The 24,594-nt window shown below is 44.1% G+C and overlaps 1 protein-coding gene across 10 annotated transcripts in view; it reads right to left on the bottom strand.

Moving 5' to 3' along the window:
- Positions 1–24,594, bottom strand: part of Rapgef2 (Rap guanine nucleotide exchange factor 2) — a 224,964-nt gene that overhangs the window by 117,424 nt on the left and 82,946 nt on the right. For 6 of the 10 annotated variants that reach the window (XM_063260907.1, XM_063260909.1, XM_063260911.1 and 3 more), the window contains exon 4: positions 10,861–10,944. In XM_063260907.1, the coding sequence (XP_063116977.1) occupies positions 10,861–10,944 (84 nt within the window). Of the gene's footprint in view, positions 1–2,158; positions 2,185–7,792; positions 7,951–9,798; positions 9,891–10,860; positions 10,945–11,132; positions 11,199–24,594 lie in introns of those variants that run through there. The other 4 variants (XM_063260915.1, XM_063260913.1, XM_063260914.1 and 1 more) reach the window with 4 other exon arrangements.

Genomic DNA, 24,594 nt, shown 5'->3' with positions numbered 1-24,594 from the left:
AAATACAAAATAAAGCCATCACAAGAGCCAGGCCCAGAATGGCTAAGATGAAAGAGACTGAGAATACTGTATTTGAGGGATGTGAAACAACCAGAAACCTCACAAAGTGCTAAAAGGAAGGCGAAATGCTACTGCCATGGTGGGAAACATGGCAGTTTGAGTACAGTTACTGCCAGTGACCCACCCAGGCCCTCTGCAGAGGTGCTTACCCGGGAAGGAACGCATATTGCACGGCAGCAGACACGTAGGGATGGGCACCAAAGCAAGACAGAGGATCCACCCAAACTAGCGCATACACATTCGTGCTTTGTGAATGGTCAGTCCTACCTCATTCACAAGGTCCGACCTGACATCTGCGAGACCTGCAGCTGCCCACCACTGTGCCACCTGCGGAGGTATGCCACGAGCTAATTCAGTACCATGGTGGCCAAGACAGCAACATTCTCAAGCTGCCTGTGACGGGGACAGGACTGTGACTACCCCAACCTCCCTGCTGGACTTCCTCTACTCACTCAACTCTTGGCGTGCACACATGCACATGCGTCCAGTGTTCCAGGTCACTCTTTATGTTCCCTCTGTTCTCCTCCATGGGTCAGTGCAGGGAATGTACTCAATATGCCTAACTAACTTCTTCTTTTTAACCCTGACACCCACCTGCCTTGCTCTCCATGCCTGATGACACCTGTCAAAGTCACCAGCACCCTACAGACATCCGCGTTCAGAGCACTGGAAGCATCTCCGACTCCCTCTTTGTAACCTTTAGCCACTAACTTCCATCTGTCAGTCCTCTGAACTACTTACACATGGCCAATGGACACCTGTCCACCCTGAAGTGGCAGCCAGACCCTCAGTCGTGACACACTGAACCCACAGAGGTATGGCTCCTCTTTGCAGTCATGACTTCACCCAACCTTCAAGACCCTCTCGTTCCACTGACTGCCCTTCAGTGGTACACACCTGTCCAAAAGCCATCAGCCCCTTTCACAGCTCAAACCTGACTGCTGACACGCTCATGAGAATGTAAAATGAAGGTGGAGGAGCTCCAGCACAGACGCAGTGAGCTAGAATCCCGAGAGCCCAGGACGCCACTCTTCCACCCGTGCTGAGCGTGTGCGTCCAGTGACTCGACTGGCTGGGAAACCTCTGTCCCTGGCAGTGACCACTTCATAGGCCAGCCCGTGCCATCTGTGGACATCCTGATTTCTAAACCCAAGGTCTCTACTCTCCCCTGACTAACAGACCATTGCACATCCTTAAGAAAACACTTACTTCCTGAACACGAGTGGTAATCAGGCAGCTTCCTTTCTATTCTGACAGGTGATCAATGAAAATTCTGTTTTGCCTCACAAATGTTTCTACATACAAAGGTTTTTAAATGTTTAAGTGGGATAAGGGTTATGAAACCAGAAATACATTCATAGACAACTCTTTTAAGTCTGTTTCTAAAATTATGTAAGTTAAAATGCAAGCTCTAGAGACAAAGTGGTAAACTAGAACTGTTCCACAGTTCTCAGTAATCGTTATTTTAGACTATATAAACCATCATGATAAGAAAATAATATTCATATAGGTCTCATATGTATTTTTCTGGAATATATATATAATAAACAGCAGAGTGTTTGACTCATCTGTAGCATTTATCTGATTTTTAAAATTAGCTGAAAATCTTTAAGTATATCACAGTCATCTTAATGAAGTTACACACAACACACTAAGCAGTTTATAACTGTAAAACATGAATAAAGTAAGCTATCAACGAAAAAAAGTAAAACTTATCATGGAATATCTGAATAAAAATTTAGATGAAAGTATGACTTTAAAATACTTAATGTTTATACCTCTATGACTATATAAACTGTTATTCAATACCACTGAAATGTATTATTTGAGTGGAAAAAAATTAAACTCTCTAAAAATGTAAAGTGTGTTAGTAAAAGGAACACCTAAGATAGCAATGTTAATATTTTGAACTTACACTTCAATATTTTAATCAGTAATATTAAGCAATTTTAAAACTCATATATTTAAATGCCCACATTAAAAAGCCTTAGAATACATATTATTTTAATTATTTCAATTTGTGCCCATCCCCAGTATAGAAAATGCATTCTTTGAACAGAAGCACATTTAATTGCTATATTCGTATTTGAAGACATACCTTGAATTCATACAGGTAAACCACACATCCCTCTCCTCCTCTCTCAGAAATCACAGAGGCACAAATTCCTTCCAGTGTATAAAAAGCAGTAAATAAAAACCCTTAACAGAGAAAAGCAGTTATATATTTCATTAATATACACATCAGACTTTTAAACCCTTGTGAAACATGAGATTTGTTTCCAGAAGAGGAATCCAAACATCTCAACAAACCAGGGCTTCTGGAATAAACTGCCACCCACTCCTTCATACCAAGGGTCACGAGTACCGCCGCCCTGCTGAAGACTTCACACATCAGGTGACCTGTGACTATGCCCACTACGCACACCAAGCTAAGCCTCTCTCAGGCTGCTTACTAGTCAAGATGCTGCCAACGCCAGCACTCCAAGGCCCACAAAGCCTTGCACTCAAAGTGTGGAGCAGATCTGTACTGCTGTAGTTATAGAAACCAAATTCCCAACTTGATCCAGCAACTGAGCTCCCTCTCTAGAGAACAGTTTTTCCTCTGTGCATCAGGTATCATCACCTCAGAAGATGACTTAAGAAGGTAAAAAGTGGTCTATAATGCCGATAATCATGTTGCTTGCCAGGGTAAAGCAGAAAGTACAACTAATGTCCACAAGGGCTGCTGTTATATACCTCACTGTCTCCATTCACACATTTCCCTTGACTCCTTTAATGCAGCGACTGACATTATTTCAAGTTTCAAATGATATATTTTGATCAAATTCAACTACATTTTCTGTCAGCTCTTTTTGTTCCTCATCAAGCCAAGTTCACATCTGTGCTCGGCTTGTCTCAGCCTCTCAGGGAACTCTCCCCGCCGTCTCCTGGAAACCTGGAATGTGTATCTTTGCCCCGAGCCTTGGGAATATCCAGACTTGAGTTAGCTTCAGGGAGGACCAGCTGCACAGGATGCCAAGGGAGCAGGCTGAGGAGTCAAGGTGTGCACAGCACAGGTAGGACAGGGATCCGGCTGAGCTAGGAGGCCAAGCACCACGAGAATATGAGAATATGACCAAGAACTGCACAGCGTGACAGCGAGAGGCACAGTACCTGCTCCAGCATCTGGCCCTCCTTCCTCCTTTGAAAATTATTTTCACGCTTTTTTCCAAGTAGGGCACGACACACTGCAGAGTAACAGCTCACATGTCCTGGGTCCTGGGAGCCTGTGACTATGCTCTGGACAGAAAGCTAGACACAGGTTCAAGGAACCTGGTACAGGTGGAAAAGTCAACTTTTTCGCTCTTTTTGCTTTTGCTTCTGCTTCCAACTTTCAATGCAGTGCACTGCACTAACACCGTGTACTGACCTTGGGGACGGAAGCTAGGTGCCAATCCAGGTAGAGAAGACAGGGGAAGCCTGCGACTTTCTCACACTGGGCAACCACCAGCTGGACCACAGGGAACATCTCCCCCCAAGTTCTTCCACAGAGGAGAAGAGGAGAGGGAGGCGAGACTGTTGAGGCCTAGAGGACTGGTCCACACACACTCACATTCACACATGAATGGGAATTTACGCACATGTGTGTAGTTTATTCCTATTATACTGTCACAGAAGTACATTTCTATGTGCAGATCCAAATGAACACTGCGAAGCTAAAGCAGAAGCTTGCTGGCTGCCTATCTGACTTCAGGAAGGGACTCACTACAGGCCAGGCCGCAACCCTGGTTCTCCACACAGCAACCGCAACCATGAAGCCATGCCCTGCCAGGAGGCCCAACAAACAGAGCTCAAACCAGCCTTGCTCCCTCAAGCATTACCCACTGACCTTAGGCATTAAAAGTATAAACACCGGGAAAGCCCTGTGGTTTCTCTTTTTAAAAAGGAAACGATTTTGAGTAATGCACTCTATTAAGTAAAAGCTTCTAACCAGCTTATATGTCACTTCATTTCATCTTAGAAGTCAGTGTTTTCGTCTCTACGTGGAAGAGAAGGTGTACAGGGTCAATGAATTCTTTCTAAAATTTAAACAAGTTTTAAGACGATTTATAGTTGTTTTTGTTTTTCCCATTTCTCCTTGCAAACATCAGTCTTTCCTTTCCATGCTTATTTGTACTTGCATTGTTCTGATTCTGCAGATACCTGATAGAAATCCTACCTAAAAATGCAACTTCCAAAACAATACTCTTCATTTCCCTTTATACCTTTTGAACACATTTAATGCCCAATAGAATTGCCATTCCATATAATTCACTCCTGAGTTAAAACCCAAAACTCTAATAAGATTGAAAATTTGGTCTCTTCCAAGAGTTGAGATTTTCTAATCTTGTAACTTTTTACATGAAATACAAACATATTCACTCCTTAGCATATAAATATAGACTCACTTATCCATTGTTTTATCCTCTTTAATTACTAAAAAACCTAATGAGTTCTCAGAGCAATCAGCTAACTTACCCTAAGGTGCTGGCAAACAGGCCTGCCATTTTTAAGCTCTTTGTTGTCTGAAGCGTTAAGGAGCATAGTATTTCAATCTCTCAGACCTGATTAGTCTTGTTTCTCTACCTATCTTCATTGCAGGTATAGATCTAATTTAAAATATGATTATTGGGCCGGGGATTTAGCTCAGTAGCATAGGCGCCTGCCTGGCAAGTGTGAGGTCATAAGTTCAATCCCCAGTCCCAAACAAATAAAATATGATTATTAAGAGGAACATAAACTGTGGATACATTTGGTATCAGTGAAGGGGAAATACTAATTGTTAATGGTCAGTCAACACAGTACAAACAAATGACATTCACTAGTCTTCCAATCTTGCGCCAAAGACATAATTCACCAGCATTCCTGGCTTTCCAGCCAAGTTACCACGCAGCTCTGTAGAACAGAACATTCATTAAGGCCACTGTTACCAACACCAGTGCAACTCTTTCAAGCCCTAACTTCCCTTCTTCCTGATAAGCTGATCTCGTTCCTCGGCTTTCACTAACGCTACTGGTAGCGTCTGTCCTCCCTTGATCCTGCTGCATTTTTTATTACATACAGATTTCCTTTCTGACCACTTTCTAGCAGTCTGAACAATAAACCCAACTCAGAATTCACCTCCACCTCCACAAGAACTACTCTTGATTTTCTTATGTGCCTGAAAGTATCTGCATCCTTGAAAAGAGTTCGTACTCTAACATGGTCTTTGCTGCATCAGCTGCACTGTTCCAGCTGTTCGGTGACACCCAGACAATTTCTCCCTTGTTATAGACAATAATTTACACACACACACACACACACACACACACACACACACACACAGCTACCTACAAGCAAGGGCAGACCACTTGGCTTCCTCTGTACACTGCAGATCCTAACATGGCATCGATGCAAATTTCAATTCAAATTTCAACATGGACATAGGATGGATCTGAATCTCAACCAGACCTATTTAAAGTAAGGCAGGAAAACTCAGAAACATGTAAAGGACTGACGTTCCAACCCTCAGCTTTGATGGTATTTCAGTGACAGCACACTACCACTTATGGACAGGACTTTTTTTGTTTTGTTTTTGTCTTTTTGTGACAGAGTTTCACTATGCAGCCCAGGCTGGCCTCAAACTCACAGCGATCCTCCTGACTCAGTCTTTGAAGTGCTGGGATTATAGGCATGCACCACCACACCAGGCCTGGACACAATTTTGTAAGGCACCAGTAGTAAACAAATTAGTCTGCCAATACGTCTACTGCCTGACACAACCCAAAAAATCAGACACACTGCAAGTGCCTGTCCCTCTATACAGGTCTTTCTTCTAACCCTTCCAGCTCCCAGCATTAATTACAACCCTTGCCACCGTCCAGGTTCCCAGGTGCACAGCCAGCCGGAGCAAACTTTTCCTTCAGCCTCAAAGACGTCCCATGGGCCACAGGGCACCTGGGAAAAAAGGCTGAGCACCAGCTGCTCTGTATAAAACACACAGAAGTATTAACTATCAGAGCAACAAAGGTGCTGTTTTTCACTGAGCATGGTAAGTGCAATCGTTCTTGTTACAGAAACCTTTCTTGGAGACCTCCATGGTAACACTGATTCTACTAAGAAAATCACACTCAGTATTTTAGTAAAAGTGATTTTTTTCCCAATGTTGTAATGAACATAACTTCAAAGAAGTGTTAGTCTATACAGTTATGATGATGTGTATTTTAAATATCTAGCGTGCTATCTTGACATTTCTATGTGGTATTTTTTTGTGTTGATTTTTGTAAACTGGTTTTAAAATGACTCATAAATGTGAGGAAAAAGACTGCAAATCAATGAACTACAATAAAACAATGGTAAACTATCTCCTGTTCTCACAAAAAATCAAAACAGCAAGTCTAGAAACATATTCTGGGGCCAGGGATTTAGTTTAGCAGCAAGTGCCTGCCTGGCAAATGTGAGGTCATCAATTCGATTCCCAGTACCAAAAAAAAAAAAAAAAAAAAAAAAATGTTCTGACCCAATTTACTATTTAATTAGAATCCTTACCCTTTCAAAGAAGTCAGCAGTCAAAAATTACCAATTCAAATGATGAAACTGTAATATGAAACTGGACTTCAGGATTCACAGTGAGGACACTGTAGAAGAGTTTAAAGTATACAACAGTGTCTCCTGTTACTGACATGTGTATGTTCATGGAGTTCAGACTGATAGTTCGGTATGTGAATGAATGTGTAATGCCCAACTCTGTCTCCCTGAACATTCCAGTTCTTACAGCATATGCCTTTACTGTGCAAGTATGCAATGGTTCCTTAAACCCACTGATTTAGACCACACAGGGTGGTAAACATAATAATGCATTCTTGCATATTAGGAAACACAGACCAAAGGCCCACATTAGAAAATTGCTTCTAAGCCTCCACTTTGTGACTTCTTCACTCCGCTGCTACTCCAAACAGTGTCTGTGCCGAACTCAAAGCTCCTTCCCTTCCTTACACCCTCTGTCAGTTAGCTAAGTGCACACACTGACAGCACCACGGCCTCAACAGCACTCGGCAGAGTGCACGGCCCACAGCCTGCTGTGTGGATCTGCTTGGCCCGGTGTGGAAACCCGCTGACTCACACTTGTACACATGTGTGCAGCGCACACGTGCTCCAACCCAGCCATCTGTGCTTCCAAATCAGCTCTGCTCACCACCTTTGTGTGGACACAAACCAAAGTGATTTTAAATAAGCCTTTTTAAAAAACCACTATATAGGGGCTGGGGATTTAGCTCAGCGGCATAAGCGTCTGCCTTGCAAGCAGGCAGTCCTGAGTTTGATCCCTGGTACCAATAAAAACAAAAAAGACAAAAAACAAAATAAAAACCACTATATATAAACTGATCCTACTTTAAGGATATAAACTGTTGTCTTACATAAGACTTTAGCTCTTTGGGCAACATAATACATAATAACATAAAATACAAGGCGTGATCGAACTATATGATGAACAATTAAACTCCAAGAACTACAGCAAAAGACATAATGCAAAGAACAAGGGGGAAAGTGTGTTCAAAGCCAAGTGTTTTGAGGCAATGAATGGCAACGTGTCTTCTGCAGTTTGCTTTTTATACTCACTGCATCTCTGATTACACCTTGTATGCTACATTACTGCTACTTGTACAAATATCAATAGCTAAAAACTTGAGACATTCAACAGATTTACAGTAAAACTCAGGAAAATAACACTTACATCACTAAAACTGCTGAAAGTAGAGAACAGGAAGCTGTCATTCATCCCCTGATGGTCATGTAAGATTTCACAGGCTCTGTGACATAAATCTCCGCAAGGAACAATATTCATGTTTGCACAGCTCAAGTAAAAGTGTATCACCAAGACAACCCTCGCCTAGCTAAAAAGATAACAGAAGTAAAAAATAATCATAATACAAAGGAAAGTGTAAAATGCTATCTTAAATGCCAACTATGGACAACAGAGCTAATGAATCTGGAAGCCAAATGGACAGACTTTCTGCAATGTATTATCTGGTAAAATCAGGTGTCAAAATAATTTCATGAAAATTAGCTAAAAACATGAAAACACTGAAGATGCTGTGCCTGAAACAAACTGTGAGGGGAAAACAGGCTGCACTGCACTGCGAGGGGAAGGCTCCCTTTACTCACCTCGCCGCCCGTGTGATCGATAAAAATGTGGCAAGTAAGACAGAGCACCTGGGAGCCAAGCCCAGCAGTGCACATTGTGCTCCCAGCACTCAGGAGGCTCAAACTGGAGGATCACCTCCAGTTAGAGAAAAGCCCACCACCGAGTGGGCTCCAGGTCAGCCTGAAATACACGGCAAGACCCTGCCGGAAGCCAGAAGTGGCCCTGGCCGACAGTGGCATCTAACTCCAGAGGAGCTCAGTATTTTCTAGACAAAGAAATATCTATGAATTACAAATGTCAACTTTCAGCACAGATCTCAGGACTATTCCCAGGGCAACAGCCCCAGGAAACAAACAGCTGGGCAGTGCGAATGTGACCCCTGGCAGTGTGCAGGAACAGCCTATATATAGTGCTGGCCTGTCACTCAGCCTGAAATACCAATGGAGTCCCTTTGCAGGGTGAAGCTCTGACTCACAAGCACTTGACGTCCAGCCAGCCCAAGAGGGACCTACTTCATCTTTTAAAATAACCAGACACAGAGCCCAGCATGCTCATGGGCCAGTCTGAACTGTGGTCCTCTGCTGGAAACAGCAGCTCTCCGAACCCTAAGCTCCCCCAGAAGCCCCACAGGCACCATACCACGAAGGTGCTGAAGCCATACCCTGGGGCTTCCCTGCCATGCGCAGACTCCAACCACACTCGCACAGCATGACCCACGTTATAGACTAAATCAGGCCTCGTCATCCTTTATTAAGTGCACAAGGTTCAAATGACTGGTCCTTGAATGGGCACAGAAAGCTACACCGAGTAACCCTTCATAAGGAATTGTGGCATCAGGCGGCGACGTGCATGCATGCACACATTCTGTCACTCGGGTAAGGCACTGAATTATACGTAAAGTATGATTTTATGCACAGAGGCCACATACAGAAGGCTGGGGAAAAAACACTAGAATATTTAAAATTGATCATTGTTCAATGAGAGGACTTTTAGCTGTTTTTCCTTTTATCCTCGAAAATGTATATAGTAATCATTATTACTTTATGTGCCAAAATTACATATAATTCCAATGCTTGAATTCTGTTTGCCTACACCTTCCAAGTTCACAAATACACACTCACACAGAACTTCAAGGGACAAAACAGTAAGGAATGCGGGAAGAAGGGAAGAGTATTTAACTCTCCTTTCCTCTGGGAAACAGATGTCCTAGAATTACGGCAACTGGGCCATAGATCAGTCCAGGAGTTCTAGGCAACTTCAGGGGTATAAATGTCCTGTGCCACCCATGTTCAACTATAAAACACAGGTGTAGTTCCAGTTCCTCAAAGGACAATGGTGAGGTCAAGCAATTTTATATACACAAGACCTCTATAACAGTGCCTGGCAAAACGGAAGCACCGTAAAAGCCTGTGCTGCTCTGGTATCCTCACTGCATTACTACTACGACACCCACTGCCACCTCTAACACTATCACAACTAGAGATACCATGCCCATCATTCTAACCACCGCTACTTCTGAGAAGAACAAACAGGAAACAGACAGTCCCTCCCTCATGGGACCATTTTCCAAAGCGAAGAACACTTGCCAATCTGACCTTGGAGGCGCAGAGGGAAAAAGACAGAAGAACCACACCGGCGGGGACCGGGACAGGGATGGGGACATTTGGTCCATTCTGTGCTCCTTCACTGACACCCTTTGGTTACCATTCTGGACCCAAAGCCCGTCCAAGCCCCAGTGGTGCCACACCCAGTCAGCTCTGTCTGCAGTGTAAAACTACTCCTCCCTGTCTCACTGACACTATTTATAAAAACTGCTCACGTCTTTAAAATAGACTCTTCACATGCCTCCATTCAGAATTACTTACCCAGAATACACTAGAATATTTTTATGGGAGTTAGGTAATAGAAGGGAATGTTATAAATGTATTCAATTCAAATATTTAATAATGGAAAATAAAAATAAGAATCTTTAGTACAAATAAAAATAGCTATTTTTAAAACACACAAAGTTAGGAGGAAAAGAGAACCGCTGCACACAGGAGCTCTCCCGAAGGAAGGAGGTCGTGTTTTAGCAGACAAGGCCCCAGCGTCTTCTGGCTGTGGTTCTGGGACACACACACAGACACCTGCCCTGGGCCAGGCCACCAGACTGTGTTCTGAAGAACTCGACACCAGCACTGAAAGCAGAGCCAACGCTGTAAACAGGAGGCCCCAGAGTCATAAATCAGCAGTCAGCACACAGGAGCCAAAGCCCAGGGAGAGAGTAGAGCAGAACTCTGACCCACGCCCACAGAGGCACTGAGCAGCTCTGGCTGGGCTCTCATTCCCAGACGTCCCGACCAGCCCTGAGGAGCCTCCCGTGCCTCTCCACAGAGGTCTGAGACTGTCTCCAGCGCTCTTATCAAGTTAGTTCTCCTCCACTGGGCCATCCCAGGGATGACCCTGTGGGTCCTAAACCAAGCTGGCATGATCAGGTAATGCATGAACCAATCACCAGCGTGAGGTCCGTTCTTGCCTCTTTGTTAGAAAGACTGAAATCGTATTTACAGCACAACACAGGCATTCCTGGACGCTCTGTGCGTAACAGCCCCAAAGTACTGCCTTGCTCCCATCAGCACAATAATTTTGTAAAAGAATTCCAAACTTCAGCACGGTACCTGCTTCTCGGGAGGAACATGGACTCCTTAATGAACACGGAACCGGACAGCAGGATGTACCAGCAGGTCCCAATGTCATCGGGACTGGAAAACAAAAGGGAACAGGATGAGATGATAATCGCAGCAACAAAAAACAAATACAACCAGGCACAGTACCCATGTTATTGACGGAACCGTAAAGAGCAGCAGTAAATACTGTAAATACACAACAGTGACACTGTTAATTACTGGGATTTTAGAAAACTATTTTATCCCTGAGGCAAGTTACTTACTGGCACAGTTAGGCGTTTTAAACTTCCTTACACCTAGAGAGTGCCTACTGGTCCAAGTTCTGTTTTAGTTTGATTTTCTGAACAGGAAATACTTTCACTTGCTTCATGAGATAAGAAATGCAACAATCAGCAGGGAGTCCTCCCACCCTCCCCTTCCTGCCAGTTTTCCACGTGGGGGGAGGCGCCTCTGAGGGCCTGTTGAAGGAGCACAGGGACTCACTCCCTGGGACAGGCAGCCCACAAAACAAACCAAGCGCTGCGCACACGCTCGCCCTCTGGCGGCAGCTCCTGGGGAGGCTCCCTCTGCTGGAAGCCGCTGTCTGGTGCATTTTCCCCCCTGCAGGGCACTCATTCCTTTCCACTGTATGGTCTTCCCTTGCTGGCTCAGGCAAACTTCTACTGACAGTCACTTCTGCCGTTTTCAACACTATGCAACTGTGTAAAAACAGTTGAAAAAACTGCAAAGCGCAGTCTTGAATGTGCAGTAGCAGTCAGCAGATGAGGCCCGGGACAGTGGAGGGGCGACAGTCCCCAGGGCCAGGCGAGGGGAGGGGATGCCGCAATCGCTCCCCTTTCTCCCTCCCTGACCACAACGCAGAGACGCGGGTGTCTCGCTGACACCGAGAATACTTAGGCACTGCACACCAAGGGCTCCCTGGGTGCTTGGAACTGTGCAGAGCATAAGGCCCTGCTTCAGTGCTGGCGGGGAAGAGGCGCCCCAAGGAAAGGGAGCTGGCCCAGTGGGGTTGCGGGGGGCCATCCTGGGTGGAAGCCCAGCAAATCGCAGACTGCAACACTGCGTGGCAAACTGTTACTGCACTTTATTTTTCTTATTATAAGAGCGTCTTTTTCTTATGTTGATGTGCCATATCTATTTCTATACATCCAGTCTGTAACTCTTTCCCAGTTATAGTTAACTTCACGTTTCTCTTTCCCCCAGCGTGTCCTAAAAATCCCCTTTGGCCCCAGGGCTCCCTCTGGCAACCCTGTGCACCCACCTGCTCCCACCTTTACCCTCCAAACTCGAACTCACTCTGCACAGTCCACTTCACTTTCTGCCTTATTAAAACTCATTAAAACTCTGCTACAGTTTTAAAAACTGGCTTTCTAAAAACCTAAGCTGTAAATAGCTTCACCTGGGTTAGCAGCTTACCCTTTAGCTTAGTTTATGATCCTTTTCGGTGTAGGCTGATGTATTTACACAGTTAGGTGTGCCAAACTAGCTGGGATACAGGCTGGGCTCATACAAAAATAAAAATTCCAACTTCTGGAAGAACATGACGGACAGATAACAGCAGCTACGGAGTCTCTCTGAGATTGCCAGCTAAGAATCAAGGAATGATGTGGTGTGAGGAGTCCTAAGCAAGGGGAGATATACTCTGCCGACCCAAGAACGAACTAAGCTGAGAGGAAACCAACTGGAAATGCAATCCCGATGCTATAACAGGAACAGATAAAATCTCAGCACGGAAGCTGGAACCCATGCCTCTGGAAGCCGTGATTTGAATTTCCTGCTGCCGCTGCTGCGTCCCAATAGTCCCAATCGGCACAGCAGGGAGAGAGCGAGCGTGAAAGCTCTGAGAGCGGGAATCAGTGAACCGAATGGAGTCGAGAGCGAGACTGGCAGGGAGCCCTGCAACAACCTGCAGTGAGTGAGAGGAACAGGGACCCTTTCATAGAGTAGGAGACACCAACAGAGGACATTCTGGGACTGGGCAGACTAGCCGGAACAGGATGCTGCAGTGACTTTAGTTGCATATTCCCCTCTCAAGTGGGATTGGTAGGGAGCACTTGGCCTGGTGACACCGCAGACTAAGATCCAGTAGGCTAGCCCAAACCAGGTCCCAGTTCCTGGTGGTGCACCCTAGCAGTGAAGCCTTCAATAGGTTAACCTGGAGGGGTGGGCCCAGCAGAGGCTACCCAGGTCTGTGTCTCCCTAGTACACTGCAGTGGGCGGGAACACCTAGCCAATGGATTCAAACAAACTGTAACAGACAAAGAGAAAAAAAAAACTGGGCCTCCTATGTACACTTGTGTGGAAGGAACAAAAAGTATGGGAAGAGGGAGCAGTAAGAAAGGGTCCTCAGTCCCCAACCCTGAGAACACTGATCCAGGAAAGGTAAATGCAAAGGAGAATGATGAAGACAGAAAACATGCAATATCAGACACAGCACCAATAGACATAAAGTGATAACTCTGGAGCCTCATAGACGAGTTCAAAAATGAAGTATTTAATGAAATAAAGCAAGAAATAAGTAGAATAGTTAGATAAATGCTAAGCACCACCCAAGAAAAAACAGATGGTGGAATGAAAGAACAGAAAAAAAGGGGAGAATTGTTTGATGGAGAAAATAGAGAAAACATAGAATACGTGAAGCAGGTTAAAAGAGATTACCAGGAAACTAAAAACTCTATTGAAAGCTGGCATAACAGCTTGAAAGAAACTAAGGACAGATTATCTGAACTGGAGGACAGATTTGTAAGGTGGGAGCATGAAATGAAAAACTTCTTAAAAATAACAAGAAAACAAACAGCAATAATACAAAGGCTAGAAGATGATAAAAGGATCTATAACTTAAGAATTAAGAATATAAAAGAAGGAGGGACACAAACAAATGAACTACAAAAGCTATTCAGAGAAATAATCCAGGAGAATTTCCCTAATTTAGCAAAAGGTAAAGATACTCAGATGTATGAGGCATACAGAACCCCAGCCACCTACAACCCAAACAGAGCTACACCCAGGCATATAATAAACAAAATTCCAGAAATCCAATATAAGAACAGAATATTAAAAGCCAGCAGATCACTTACAAGGGAACACCCATCAGAATTACAGCACACTTCTCGGCACAAACCATCAAATCATAAAGAGCATGGGGGGAAATAATTCAAGCTTTGAAAGATAATAACCTCCAGCTAAGATTGATATATCCTGCACAACTGTCCCTAGAAATTGATGGAAAAACAAGGTGCTTCCAGGATAAAGAAGAACTAGAGGAATTTGCAACCACCAATTCAACTTTACAGAGAATACTGCAGGATATTCTAAAAAAGGAAAATACCAAGATGCCAGAAACAGTGGCAGAGAGGTCACAATGAATGGAGCAGAAAGTGAAATGAAGAAGACAAACTGACAACTAATGACAGAAAAAGAGCTCAACAAAAATGAGGCAGAGAAGGTTGGATGGTAGGAACAGCTATTTCGGAGAAAACAAGACATCATAATAGGTAGTGCTGATTTAATATCATCTTGTTTTGAAGTCCCATCAAGCTTTTGTTCTTCTGTCTCTATCAGTCTAACATGTTGTATCTTATTGGATTTTATTATATGTGATAATATAAACAAAAACTTTTATAGACAAGGAGATTATACAGAAACCATTGTTCATTTTCTGTTACTTGATTCTAAATACCCTGTAATACTGTCTTTCTCTTGAATGGTTTTACATTGTCTTGTTATGTTTGATGCTACAGTATAAGAAGTTATACTCAAAGATTTCAAAGAAAGAGATACTATGGTAACTACTTTTATGTCGGGATTATCTTGTGGTGAAACACTATTTTGCTTAAATGGTTATGTTTTGACCTGCGTGGTTTTGCTGTTATGCCCTCTTTTATCTCAATCTCCTTTTTTTTTTATTATTTACTTTTTCATTTCCTTTTAATTAAAGGAAAAATGAAAAATAGCAGGATATATTATAGTAACCCACTTTGATTTCCTGTTAACTTGATTTGAAACCCTGTATTGCTCTCACCATCTTGTTTGGACTGATTTTCCTCTATTCTGTTTTGCTTGATAGCACCAAGTTTCAAAGTATAAGCAACAACTATGAGGACAGTAAGATTCATTATGACACCCATTCTGATTGACTATTATCTTCTTTTGAAGTCCTCTAATGTCTCCAATGTTTTGGTTTTATTGGTTTTGTTCTTTACTGTTTTGTTCAATTTTATTATAATTGATGATATAGGCAATTCTTTTTAAGATAGCAAGAGGCATTATGGTAACCATTGTTGATCACCTTGTATTCTGTTTTTACATTATGTACTATGTCCATCCTTTTTGATTTGACTGACTCTGTCCTGTTATGTCACATTTGGTTTTACTCTCTTCAAGTAAAAGTGATAAGAACAGTGGGAGTAATAAAACCCAAAATGTGTAATTGTCATTATACAAAAGAGAGGAAAAGAAAGTGCTCTAAAGGACATAACTGCATGTATATTTAAATGTATAAGATAGGTAACCATATTACTGAGTTTTTTTGGGTCATTGAACAGAACTGTTTGCAGTCTCACTGTTTGAATGTCCACTCTATATGCTTTAATTTTGTAACTTGAACAACTATTTCTAAGATAACAATATGTAATCTATTAACTAGTGATTTCCTACTGTTTATTTTTTCTGAAATTCTGTATAACTTGTACCCTTTTTCTGTTTTTTTTTTTTCTTTTTTCTCCTTAAATAAAACTTAAAAAAAAATAAAAATCCCAACACAGCAATGGCTTCGCAGAGGAGAAAGGAGCTGCTCTGCCTTGCTGTCTCAGCCTAAGCCCTCATCCTGGCTCTGGGTCCTAATGCTCTGTGGGGCGCACAGGCTCCCTGCCACACCAGGCGGCCACAGGCTGCCATGAGCTACAGAAGCATTCTGGCCCACGCTGACGAGAGTCCTTTTGGTTTTCGGTAAACGGGTTCCCAAACTTTCTTAAGGACACCACAGCTTATCTACAACTCTCAACGACCGGGTGACAACACCAGCCACCATCTCCACGTCCCTTTCCACAGCGTGCTACTCCTTCCCAGAGTGGATCTGCAGTGGGCCACCTCATCTGCCCCACCACGTCTGTTCTCAAGCAAATTCATAAACAGCCGGCTCTCAACACATGGCAAGGGACAGGAAGCACAGTCAGGTTAGTTCCAAGGAAAGCACCACGAAAGTAAATGGCTTCTCAAATGAAGATGCAAAGCTTTTCCAAATAATTCACCTCCTTTTTCCTCCAGTTTTTTTTTTTTTTTTTAAAGCATTAGGGTTTGCAACCAATATCATTAAGCTACTATGGGGAGCAGCTTTCCTAATAGAAGCTAAGAACATTATTATTAAATTCTTGTACAAAAATAATATGATCTACCAGACTCAAAACTAGTTTAAACATTTTTTGATAACAAATGATCAAACAATGAAACAGGAAGAAAAGGGGGGGATTTTTAGTAAACTTATTTTATTTTTATGATATTCACTTCACTGTAATCAAGTTAGTATGGGGAATAAAGCCTCAAAAACTAGGAAGTAGGTATGGTGGCACATGGCTATGATGCCAACACTCAGTAGGCTGTGGCAGGAGGCTGCAAGTTCAAGACCAGCCTGGGCTATCTAGTGAGTCTGAGGCTAGCCTGAACTGCCTAATGAGACCTCATCTCCAAAAGACACAATTAAAATTTAGAAAACTAGGAAATTAAAGTGAATCCCCACTTCCAGGCCTGCTAGTGCACAGCTGGGTTTGGCCTGGGTAACTCAGCAAAGCCCCATCTCAAAAACATGAAATTCAAAGGGCTGAAGACGGACTCAGTGCAAAGGCCCGATTTTGATCTCCAGGGCTGGAAAGACAAAATTCATACTACTTGGCCCAGGGAAGGTCACTAGAGCTGCTGCAGGATTGTCATGAAAACAGTCATGACATTATTCCACACAACTTGTGGCTTCGCCCTTCGCCACAACAGAAAGGACCACAAGTAGCACTCAAGTCCAGACTGAGCCCAGAAGAACCCAACAGACAGCAACTGGCTATAAGAATTGTACTTGAGCAAACACTTGGCAAAACAATCACTCAGTCAGCAGAAGGTCGCTGAACATGCTGTGCACTGCTTCACACCAGGTCACACACTCTCATGGTAATTTCTTTACTGTCCGGTTGTCCCTCTTAAGGATTCAGGTTGTACAATAGCAAGCAAAGTGGGACTAACAATAGAACATAGTGACTCTACCGTAACCCACCCTAAAAACAGTTCTACACTAGAAAAATCCTTTCTTTCTGTTCATCTCCCCTACGGAATTCACACTTAGTTTACACGCAAAATTCCTTGTTGTAACATGTCACCATCCATATCTGTTTCACTTACTTAACCTGTGTGTGTGTGTTTTGTCTTTTTCCTTTTTATCGGTACCGGGGATTGAACTCACGACTGCCTTCTTTCAAGGCAGGGGCTTATGCCGCTGAGCTAAACCCCCAGCCCCCATGTGTTTTGTTTTTTGAGACAAGGTTTTGCCACATAGTTCGAGATGGCCTCAAACTTGCAAGAATCTTCCTGGCTCAACCTCCCAAGTACTGAGATTACAGGGCCTCTGCCACACCACATGCAATCTGTTCACTTAAGTCTTGCTGGTCCAGGACTCAGCAGAAAGCACTTGTTTTGGGGGGTGATTTTTTTTTTTTTATTTGCAATTTGCCTGAGGCAGGCAGCAATGCAGAGTGGGGTACACCCTGCTTCTCTGCGAATTCTGCGCAGTCTCCCTTTTGCAGCGCAGTCTCCCTTTTGCAGCGCAGTCTCCCTTTTGCAGCGCAGCACTGCGGAGGGGGAGGGGTGCTGCATTTTTCCACCTGCAGAGCCACGCTACTCTGAAGGAGAACAGGCTCAGGTTGGACGTGGGAGCACCAGCAGCAACTTCTCCCACTCTCAGGAATATCACACCGACATCTCCCTCACAAAGAAGCTGGCTAGCAGCAGACTGACCCAGTAGCAGGAGCGAAGGGAAGGGAAGAATAACTACTGATCACACTCAACCCAAGCGCCTCCTGGGCCCCTGTCCTCTCAGACCGTGTGGCCAGAGGCGCCTGGGAGGCCAGTTTAAATGCAGTGCCACTTCCACCTGCAGCACTCAGTCTCCCAGTGTCTGATCTTGGAGACCAGGCAATTCTTCAGAGTGACTTAAATAAACATCTCTGAGATTCGTAGGCACTGGGCTTGCCAACTGTGCAAGTCCTACATAAAAAGTCTCAATATCAGGGACTGGGGATTTAGTTCAGCGGCATAAGCGCCTGCCTTGTAAAGCAGGCAGTCTGTGAGCTCAATCCCCGGTACCGATAAAAAGGAAAAAGACAAAAAAAAAGTCTCAATATCAAGCTCTGACAGGAATGAATTTTTAAAAATCCTCAGCTACAATTCTAGCAATAGCCACGTAATGTGTTTCATGTGCTTTATTAACTACAGCTATTTTTTAATTTTCTCAAATAATTGATTTTGGGTTTTTTAGCCAGAGTCTCGCTATGCAGTTCAGGCTGGTCTTCTATTCAGTATGTACCCCAGGGTGGTCTCAAACTCCCACAATTCTCCTGCCTCAGCCTCCAAAGTGTTGGGATTACAGGCGTGTGCCCCCACACCCACCTGTCTTACGCTTTCAAATGATAAACAAAAGAACTCCTTAAAAGCCTGTTGAAAATGCAAATGCTGAATCGCTAAATCATGGAAGAGTCCTTTCTATTTCCAAATAACATGTCTGACGGTGCCATTAATAGGTAGAAAAGAAAAGCCTTCTGAAGAGGAAAGAGGTTCAAATATCAAAGTAATACTCTGATGTCTCCTTGAGAGGTCACACGCACACAGAGAGAGAGCAGACCCATGACCCCAACTAAGCACAGACAATTGGTATGATTCCCACGCACCCGTCCTCCACGGACAAAACAGAAGCAGGGGAAGCCCAGGCCACGAGTGATGAGACCCTGTGCACTTGCACCAAGAGGAAATGAACTGAGCCAAACAAACTAAACAATGAACAGACCACCACGAAATGACAAGCAGCAGGGGGCAGCAAAGAACAACCAAAGACAGAAAAACACCCGTTTCCTCAGCAGTGTCCACAACCTCAGCACCTGCACAAGCAGGGAGCTGAACACCACCCCGCCCATTCCTCAGGCCCACAGATCTGCTATGCTCACCAGTTAGCGTGGTCCTCTGGCCAGCTCAAACTTGCACTCTCAGGGAGAGAGACCACGGCCCTAGCCGCAGTGAAGATGACCTACTCACAACAGTGTGTCCCCTTCCACGGGAGTCTGGTGACTCCTGCAGCTCAACAGGGTTTGGTACTAGCCTTCCCCCTCCACCCACATGCAGCATGCTGCATGAGGGCAGGATTTCCCACCAACAAGTGTTCCATGGCTTAGAAAAAGACACCCTGACACTGGCCACCTTCCCCACACAGATGTCATCCAGACACAGCAACTCCAGTCTCCTCACAGAGCAGGACACCCTTCTGCTGCTGCACATGCTGCAAAGTTCAGTAATCACTGGTGCTTGTTTTGCTCTAAGATGTACAAGCACTAAGACAAAACCTGTATTATTTATTTTTGTGTGGTTAATGGCACAAAGTAAGTTCAATCGATAAATTAAAGCAACACAGCAGAATAAGTGATCCTTTAGTAACACCAGGACAAAAGAAGTATAAATGCTATAGCGTTTTTCTAAGGCATAAAGTGTTTACTGTATTTAGGAAGAACTCTACCAAGAGTTAAAAGCTTCTGCATCTATTTATTTTCCACCTTCAGAACTGGAAGAGGTAGAAAATAACTATTAGCATAAAACAGTAAGTTCATAATATTAAACCATGTAAGTATATAAATGCCCACAAGTACAACTTAAAAGACAGAAAGCAATTTTTGTCCTGTTCCTTTTGCACTCGAATTGTAGTTTAACATTTACATTGCTCAGGAAATCTTTATCTCTAATAACAACTCATTTCAGGGGCTGGAAATTCACAGAGTATGACAGTAACTCCAAAGAAGTCTGGAAACTGCTGAAAATATTAGGACATTCTCACTTTACACTGAAAATCTAGGAGACATGGTAGATATCATATTTTTTTAAATGGTGATAACTCACGTAAGTAGCAGAGTGAACAATACAAATTCCTGAAAGATAAAGCATGAACTCCTGAAAGATAAAGCTGAAAATGATAGGCCCACTAAGGCAATCATTCTTTAGGTTACAGAATTCATTTGAAGAACAGAAGGGAGTGACACACTGGGAGTTATAAGATTATTCAATAAGCTTTTTCTCAATGAAAAAAGTCAATACAAATTACTTATTGCAGTACTGCAAAGCAATGATTCCACTACACTGAGGGTATAGAAATACATCCCAAGCGTTGTAGAACAAACCTAAAAAAGTGACCCTTGTGGAAAGGTCATAAATTTAACTTATAAATTTGCCTCTGAGGCTAAAGCACTGAAATTCCACCCTCCGAGAGTCTCTTCTAGAAACCAATCAATCCGCAGCACACCAGCCCCCTCTCAGAGCAAAGCACAGAGCAGCCATATGCCTCCACTGCACAGGAACCAGAGTTTCCATGCATTCCACACTCTTGTCAAAACTCACACAAAGACTCTAACACCTACAGTGAGGAAGTGACCGTTTTATCAGGAAGCTGGACTATACTAATAGACTTACCCACAGGCCAAAGGAGCACCTTCTTCTGAAATCGAACCCTTAGGAACCAACGACAGAGCGCAGACTGACCGTGGTGCTACTCTGCGTAGGCAGAGTCAGCCCTGACCCCCGGAGGGGTCAGGCTGCCAACTCCAGGGCAGGTGACATGTGGGAGCCAGGTGAGGCAAGGCCTCTGGCCCTGGGCTGCAACTGAAGCCCTGCTTCCTTCCCTTCTGAAACCATTCCCCCAACACCCCAGGCAAGACGCAAACCTGCTCTCCTCCTCCTGGTCTCCGCCTCCAGAGGAGCTGTGACTACAGGTGTGTGCCACCACATTGGGCCTATTACATTTTTAATGTTTACTTTAAATATGCATCTGCACACCATAAAATATTTTCATTTAAAAACTAAGAGCAATTAGAGAAATAGTATTGTCACAAAGACCTGGGATATCACCATGCACATATAAAGCAATTCTTGAAGTTCATATGTGTGAGGGTATCAGTGTGTGTCCACATGCACACTAATTTTCATACCAACAGGATACAAGACAGTCAGGCTGCGGTGTTGAATGCTATGTCCAACAATCCAGCGCAAAAACAACTCTTTAAAGCCATCATTTTCTCAAGTAACGTGAACCTGCTTCACCGAGTCCTCGCTAGACACCCACAAGCATAATGACAACAGGGAAAAATCTGAAAGCACTGGTCACACCTTCCCGGCTAAGAAAGGAAAGATGAAGTGTTTTACAAGAAACAGAAAGCAGACGAGAGTGTAAGTTGCTGGATGTGTAACAGCATAAATAGGACTGAGATGTGAAACAGCACAGACGCTCTGCTATGTCTCCAAGAAGAAAAGGAAAGGAAATGGCCATGCAGGCAGGCACTGTGTGGCGGGCACAGCTTTCTACAGGGATAGGGACAGGATGCGATGCACAGAGCCACTGCACCACGCATGCTGCACCCCAGCAGCCTCAAGTGGGGCAGAATGGATGTGGGTGTGAAAGAGTGCGAGTGCGTGTGTGTGTGTGTGTGTGTGTGTGTGTGTGTAAAATGACCACAGGCACTGAGGTACACACGTATGTCATACAGTGTGTGGAGGTACACATATGTGCAGTGCAGGGTGTGTGCATGTAAAAGGGACTGGGGTGCTGAGGTGCACATATGCAGTGCAGGGGGTGTGTGTCTGTGTGTGTATGGGTCTGTATGTATGCACAGGTGCACTCTCAGAAGCTGAGTGTCTGTCCTAAAGGTGCCGAGCACTTTGTCTACACTGAAACACAGCAGGAAGATGGCCGCTGCAGAGGAGGTTAGAGTGTCTACGAACATAGCACCACTGGACACCCTACTCAGTGACAGCATATCGCCACCTGTCTTCACTATTATTTAATTGGTTTCCCCACACTCATGTATATCTCATTTCAGATTAAATTGTTTAAGCAATTCTAAATTAAGGGCCCTCAGTTTAGAAACTTACACTTAGTTTTCCGCAAGACAGCAAAATATCAAACATGTATTACCTAACAAATGAAGGAAAGGCGAAATTACCAGACAGTCTTTTCCACAAGGTTCAACCAATCTTTTCTAACTTTTTAATGCAAACAAATACAACTCACTTCTAAATGATGAATTGCACATTCTGAAAATGCATTTTATCAAAATTACAATCTCTCCCCAATCTCAGTACAATATAAAATGACATTCTTGTCAGTTCTTGTCATCTTGTTACCCTGCATTAAAACAAGAGTCCTATGGGAGTCAGAGATGCACTAAAAAAAGTTTAAAGCAGCTTAAAAAAAAAAAAAACTGCAAGTTCTCAAAACAATCTGAGGACAACAGGTGCGCACTGAGCTGCTCGTGCCCCACTCAGGGCAGTCGTAGCCTCTGCCCCTTGCCCCACACCAGCCCTGAAGGGTGGGAGCCACTGCTGCTTCTATTTTTCAGATGAGAAAATGGGTGCAGAGGGTAATCAGTGAGCACCTCGCTTACCTAGTGCAATCATTACAGCCCTGACTCAAGTCGCTGCACACAAACACAGTAAGGAAAAGACTATTCAGCTCCTGGTCATAAAGCCACAGTCTGACAGCCTCTAGTAGATACTCTGACCACTCTGTTCCACAAATGAAGCTCCATGGAGGACAAGAACAAACAAGACCTTTCCTGCAGGGTAGCAGCAGGTGCCCAAAGGCGGGTGCTATGCTGATTACGAATCACAGATTTATGCATACCACACACACAGGCTTCTTTCATTGTCAAAACTGCACTTATACAACTGGTAAAAGCAGAAGTGTGCCTGTTCAAGGACCACATAAGAAAATAATCCTATCACACTGCATTCCAAGATTGGCCTGATACCGGCAATCTGACTACATCACTCTATTGTTAGTCTCTGATGGTGGTCTTACGAAATCAGGTTTCACGAACTGTCACAGGCTTCTCATTGCTCACCAGCGCGCTGACCTAACTCGATCTAGTGTGACACGAGAGCCGTTACCATCACATCAGGCTACCAAGCCCAGAGCACTGCATTTAGGATTAGGCCAGCCTTCCTTTACCAGCTCAGCTGACAGCTGCTGTCTAAACTGAGGTTTAAAAAAAGAAAAGCACAGCTTTACAGAAACAGTAATCCATCTCCAGTTAACACACTAGTGGACAGTAATGAACAGACTGCTGGGAACCCAAGGATGTGGACAGAGCAGTGGGGGGTCTGGCTGCTGCTGCCAGCCCACGTGGGACAAGGGCAGGAAGGCACTGCACTGGTCATGCACACAAACCTCGTCTGTTTTGGACCCCTGGCACATGACAAGGCTCAGCCTCCCCGCACCCAGGTGACAGCCACAGGTGCATACACTGCTCCTGCTCCAGCCGGGGCCTAGGGCAGCCCCAGCTCCTTCTGGCATAAAGCTGGGTGAGAGTTACTGGCTTCCTCGGAGACACCCAAGGAGTACACAGCGCAGAACACAGAGGTGCTCAGCTAAGTGTCTGCCCCGTGCCAGCATGAACACTGCCGGAACCCCATCTCCATGGGCAGGGTGAGCCATGGAGAGTTAGTGCTGAGACTGTGTCAGTGAACATCAGGAATAGGCATCCCAGACGTCTACACATCACATCTGTACATCCATTCTACCGACAGTTTCTAATGATCCTAAAAGGAAGTTATTTTAGCTGGATGCAGTGGAATATGCCTATAGCTCCAGTTACTTTGAAAGGCTGAGGCAGGAGGATCTCAGTTCAAGGCAAGGATGAGCAAGAAATTTACCAAGACCTTATTTCTTTCAAAGATCTACGACTGGCTATGATTTCTGAGACTAGGTTCTAAATAATCCACTTGTAGCTAGGAGAGGGACAGAAGATACAACGTAACTGGCCAGGAGCTGGATGATGAGCACAAGCAGAGACCTAGTCAGTCTCTACAACATTAGTTTTCCACAAGGAGTTGAGTAACAATTTGGAAGGGAAAAAACTCATTTGTAGCTGCCTGAAAAAATTTTAAACAAATTTTAAACACGCACAAAGATGTAAATACAAGTCTCTGAATACATGCAAATCCATCACACAAAACTGGTTAGTGTGTTCAAAATGTGCAGCCAAGCCAGGGACACAGCCAAGCCAGGGACGCAGCCAGGTGGCACAGCGCCTGCCAGGCAAGCGCGAGGTCCTGAGTTCAATTCCTGATACCAAAAAAAAAGGCCACACCAGACCTCTTCCACAGGGGTTTCTCTGTACATCCTGTGTTTTCTGAGAAAGAACATCTCTCTCTGGACGACTGAGTGCACTTCTCACGTCTAGTTTGGAAGGCGCATCTTTCCCTCACCCTACATTTCCACCCTCTGTGCAAATCTATGTTCCCGCAGGTACTTTAGCTTGCTAGTGGCTGATGTCATTTTCCTTTTTTCTGTTTCTACCTCTCTCAATAGATGGTGGACTCTTAGGGGTAGAAGATATATTTCATTTATTCAATACACATTCCCTGGAACAGGCCTGGAAGGGAGCAGTTATGTAGGAAATGCTTTGAACAGGAAGCAAAATCCACAGAAGAGGTAAT

The sequence above is a fragment of the Cavia porcellus genome, unplaced genomic scaffold (genome assembly GCF_034190915.1).
Source record: "Cavia porcellus strain 051 isolate PalLab524CR breed Dunkin Hartley unplaced genomic scaffold, mCavPor4.1 scaffold_14, whole genome shotgun sequence".
NCBI classification, from domain to species: domain Eukaryota; kingdom Metazoa; phylum Chordata; class Mammalia; order Rodentia; family Caviidae; genus Cavia; species Cavia porcellus.
This window is presented reverse-complemented; position numbering and strand designations above follow the sequence as displayed.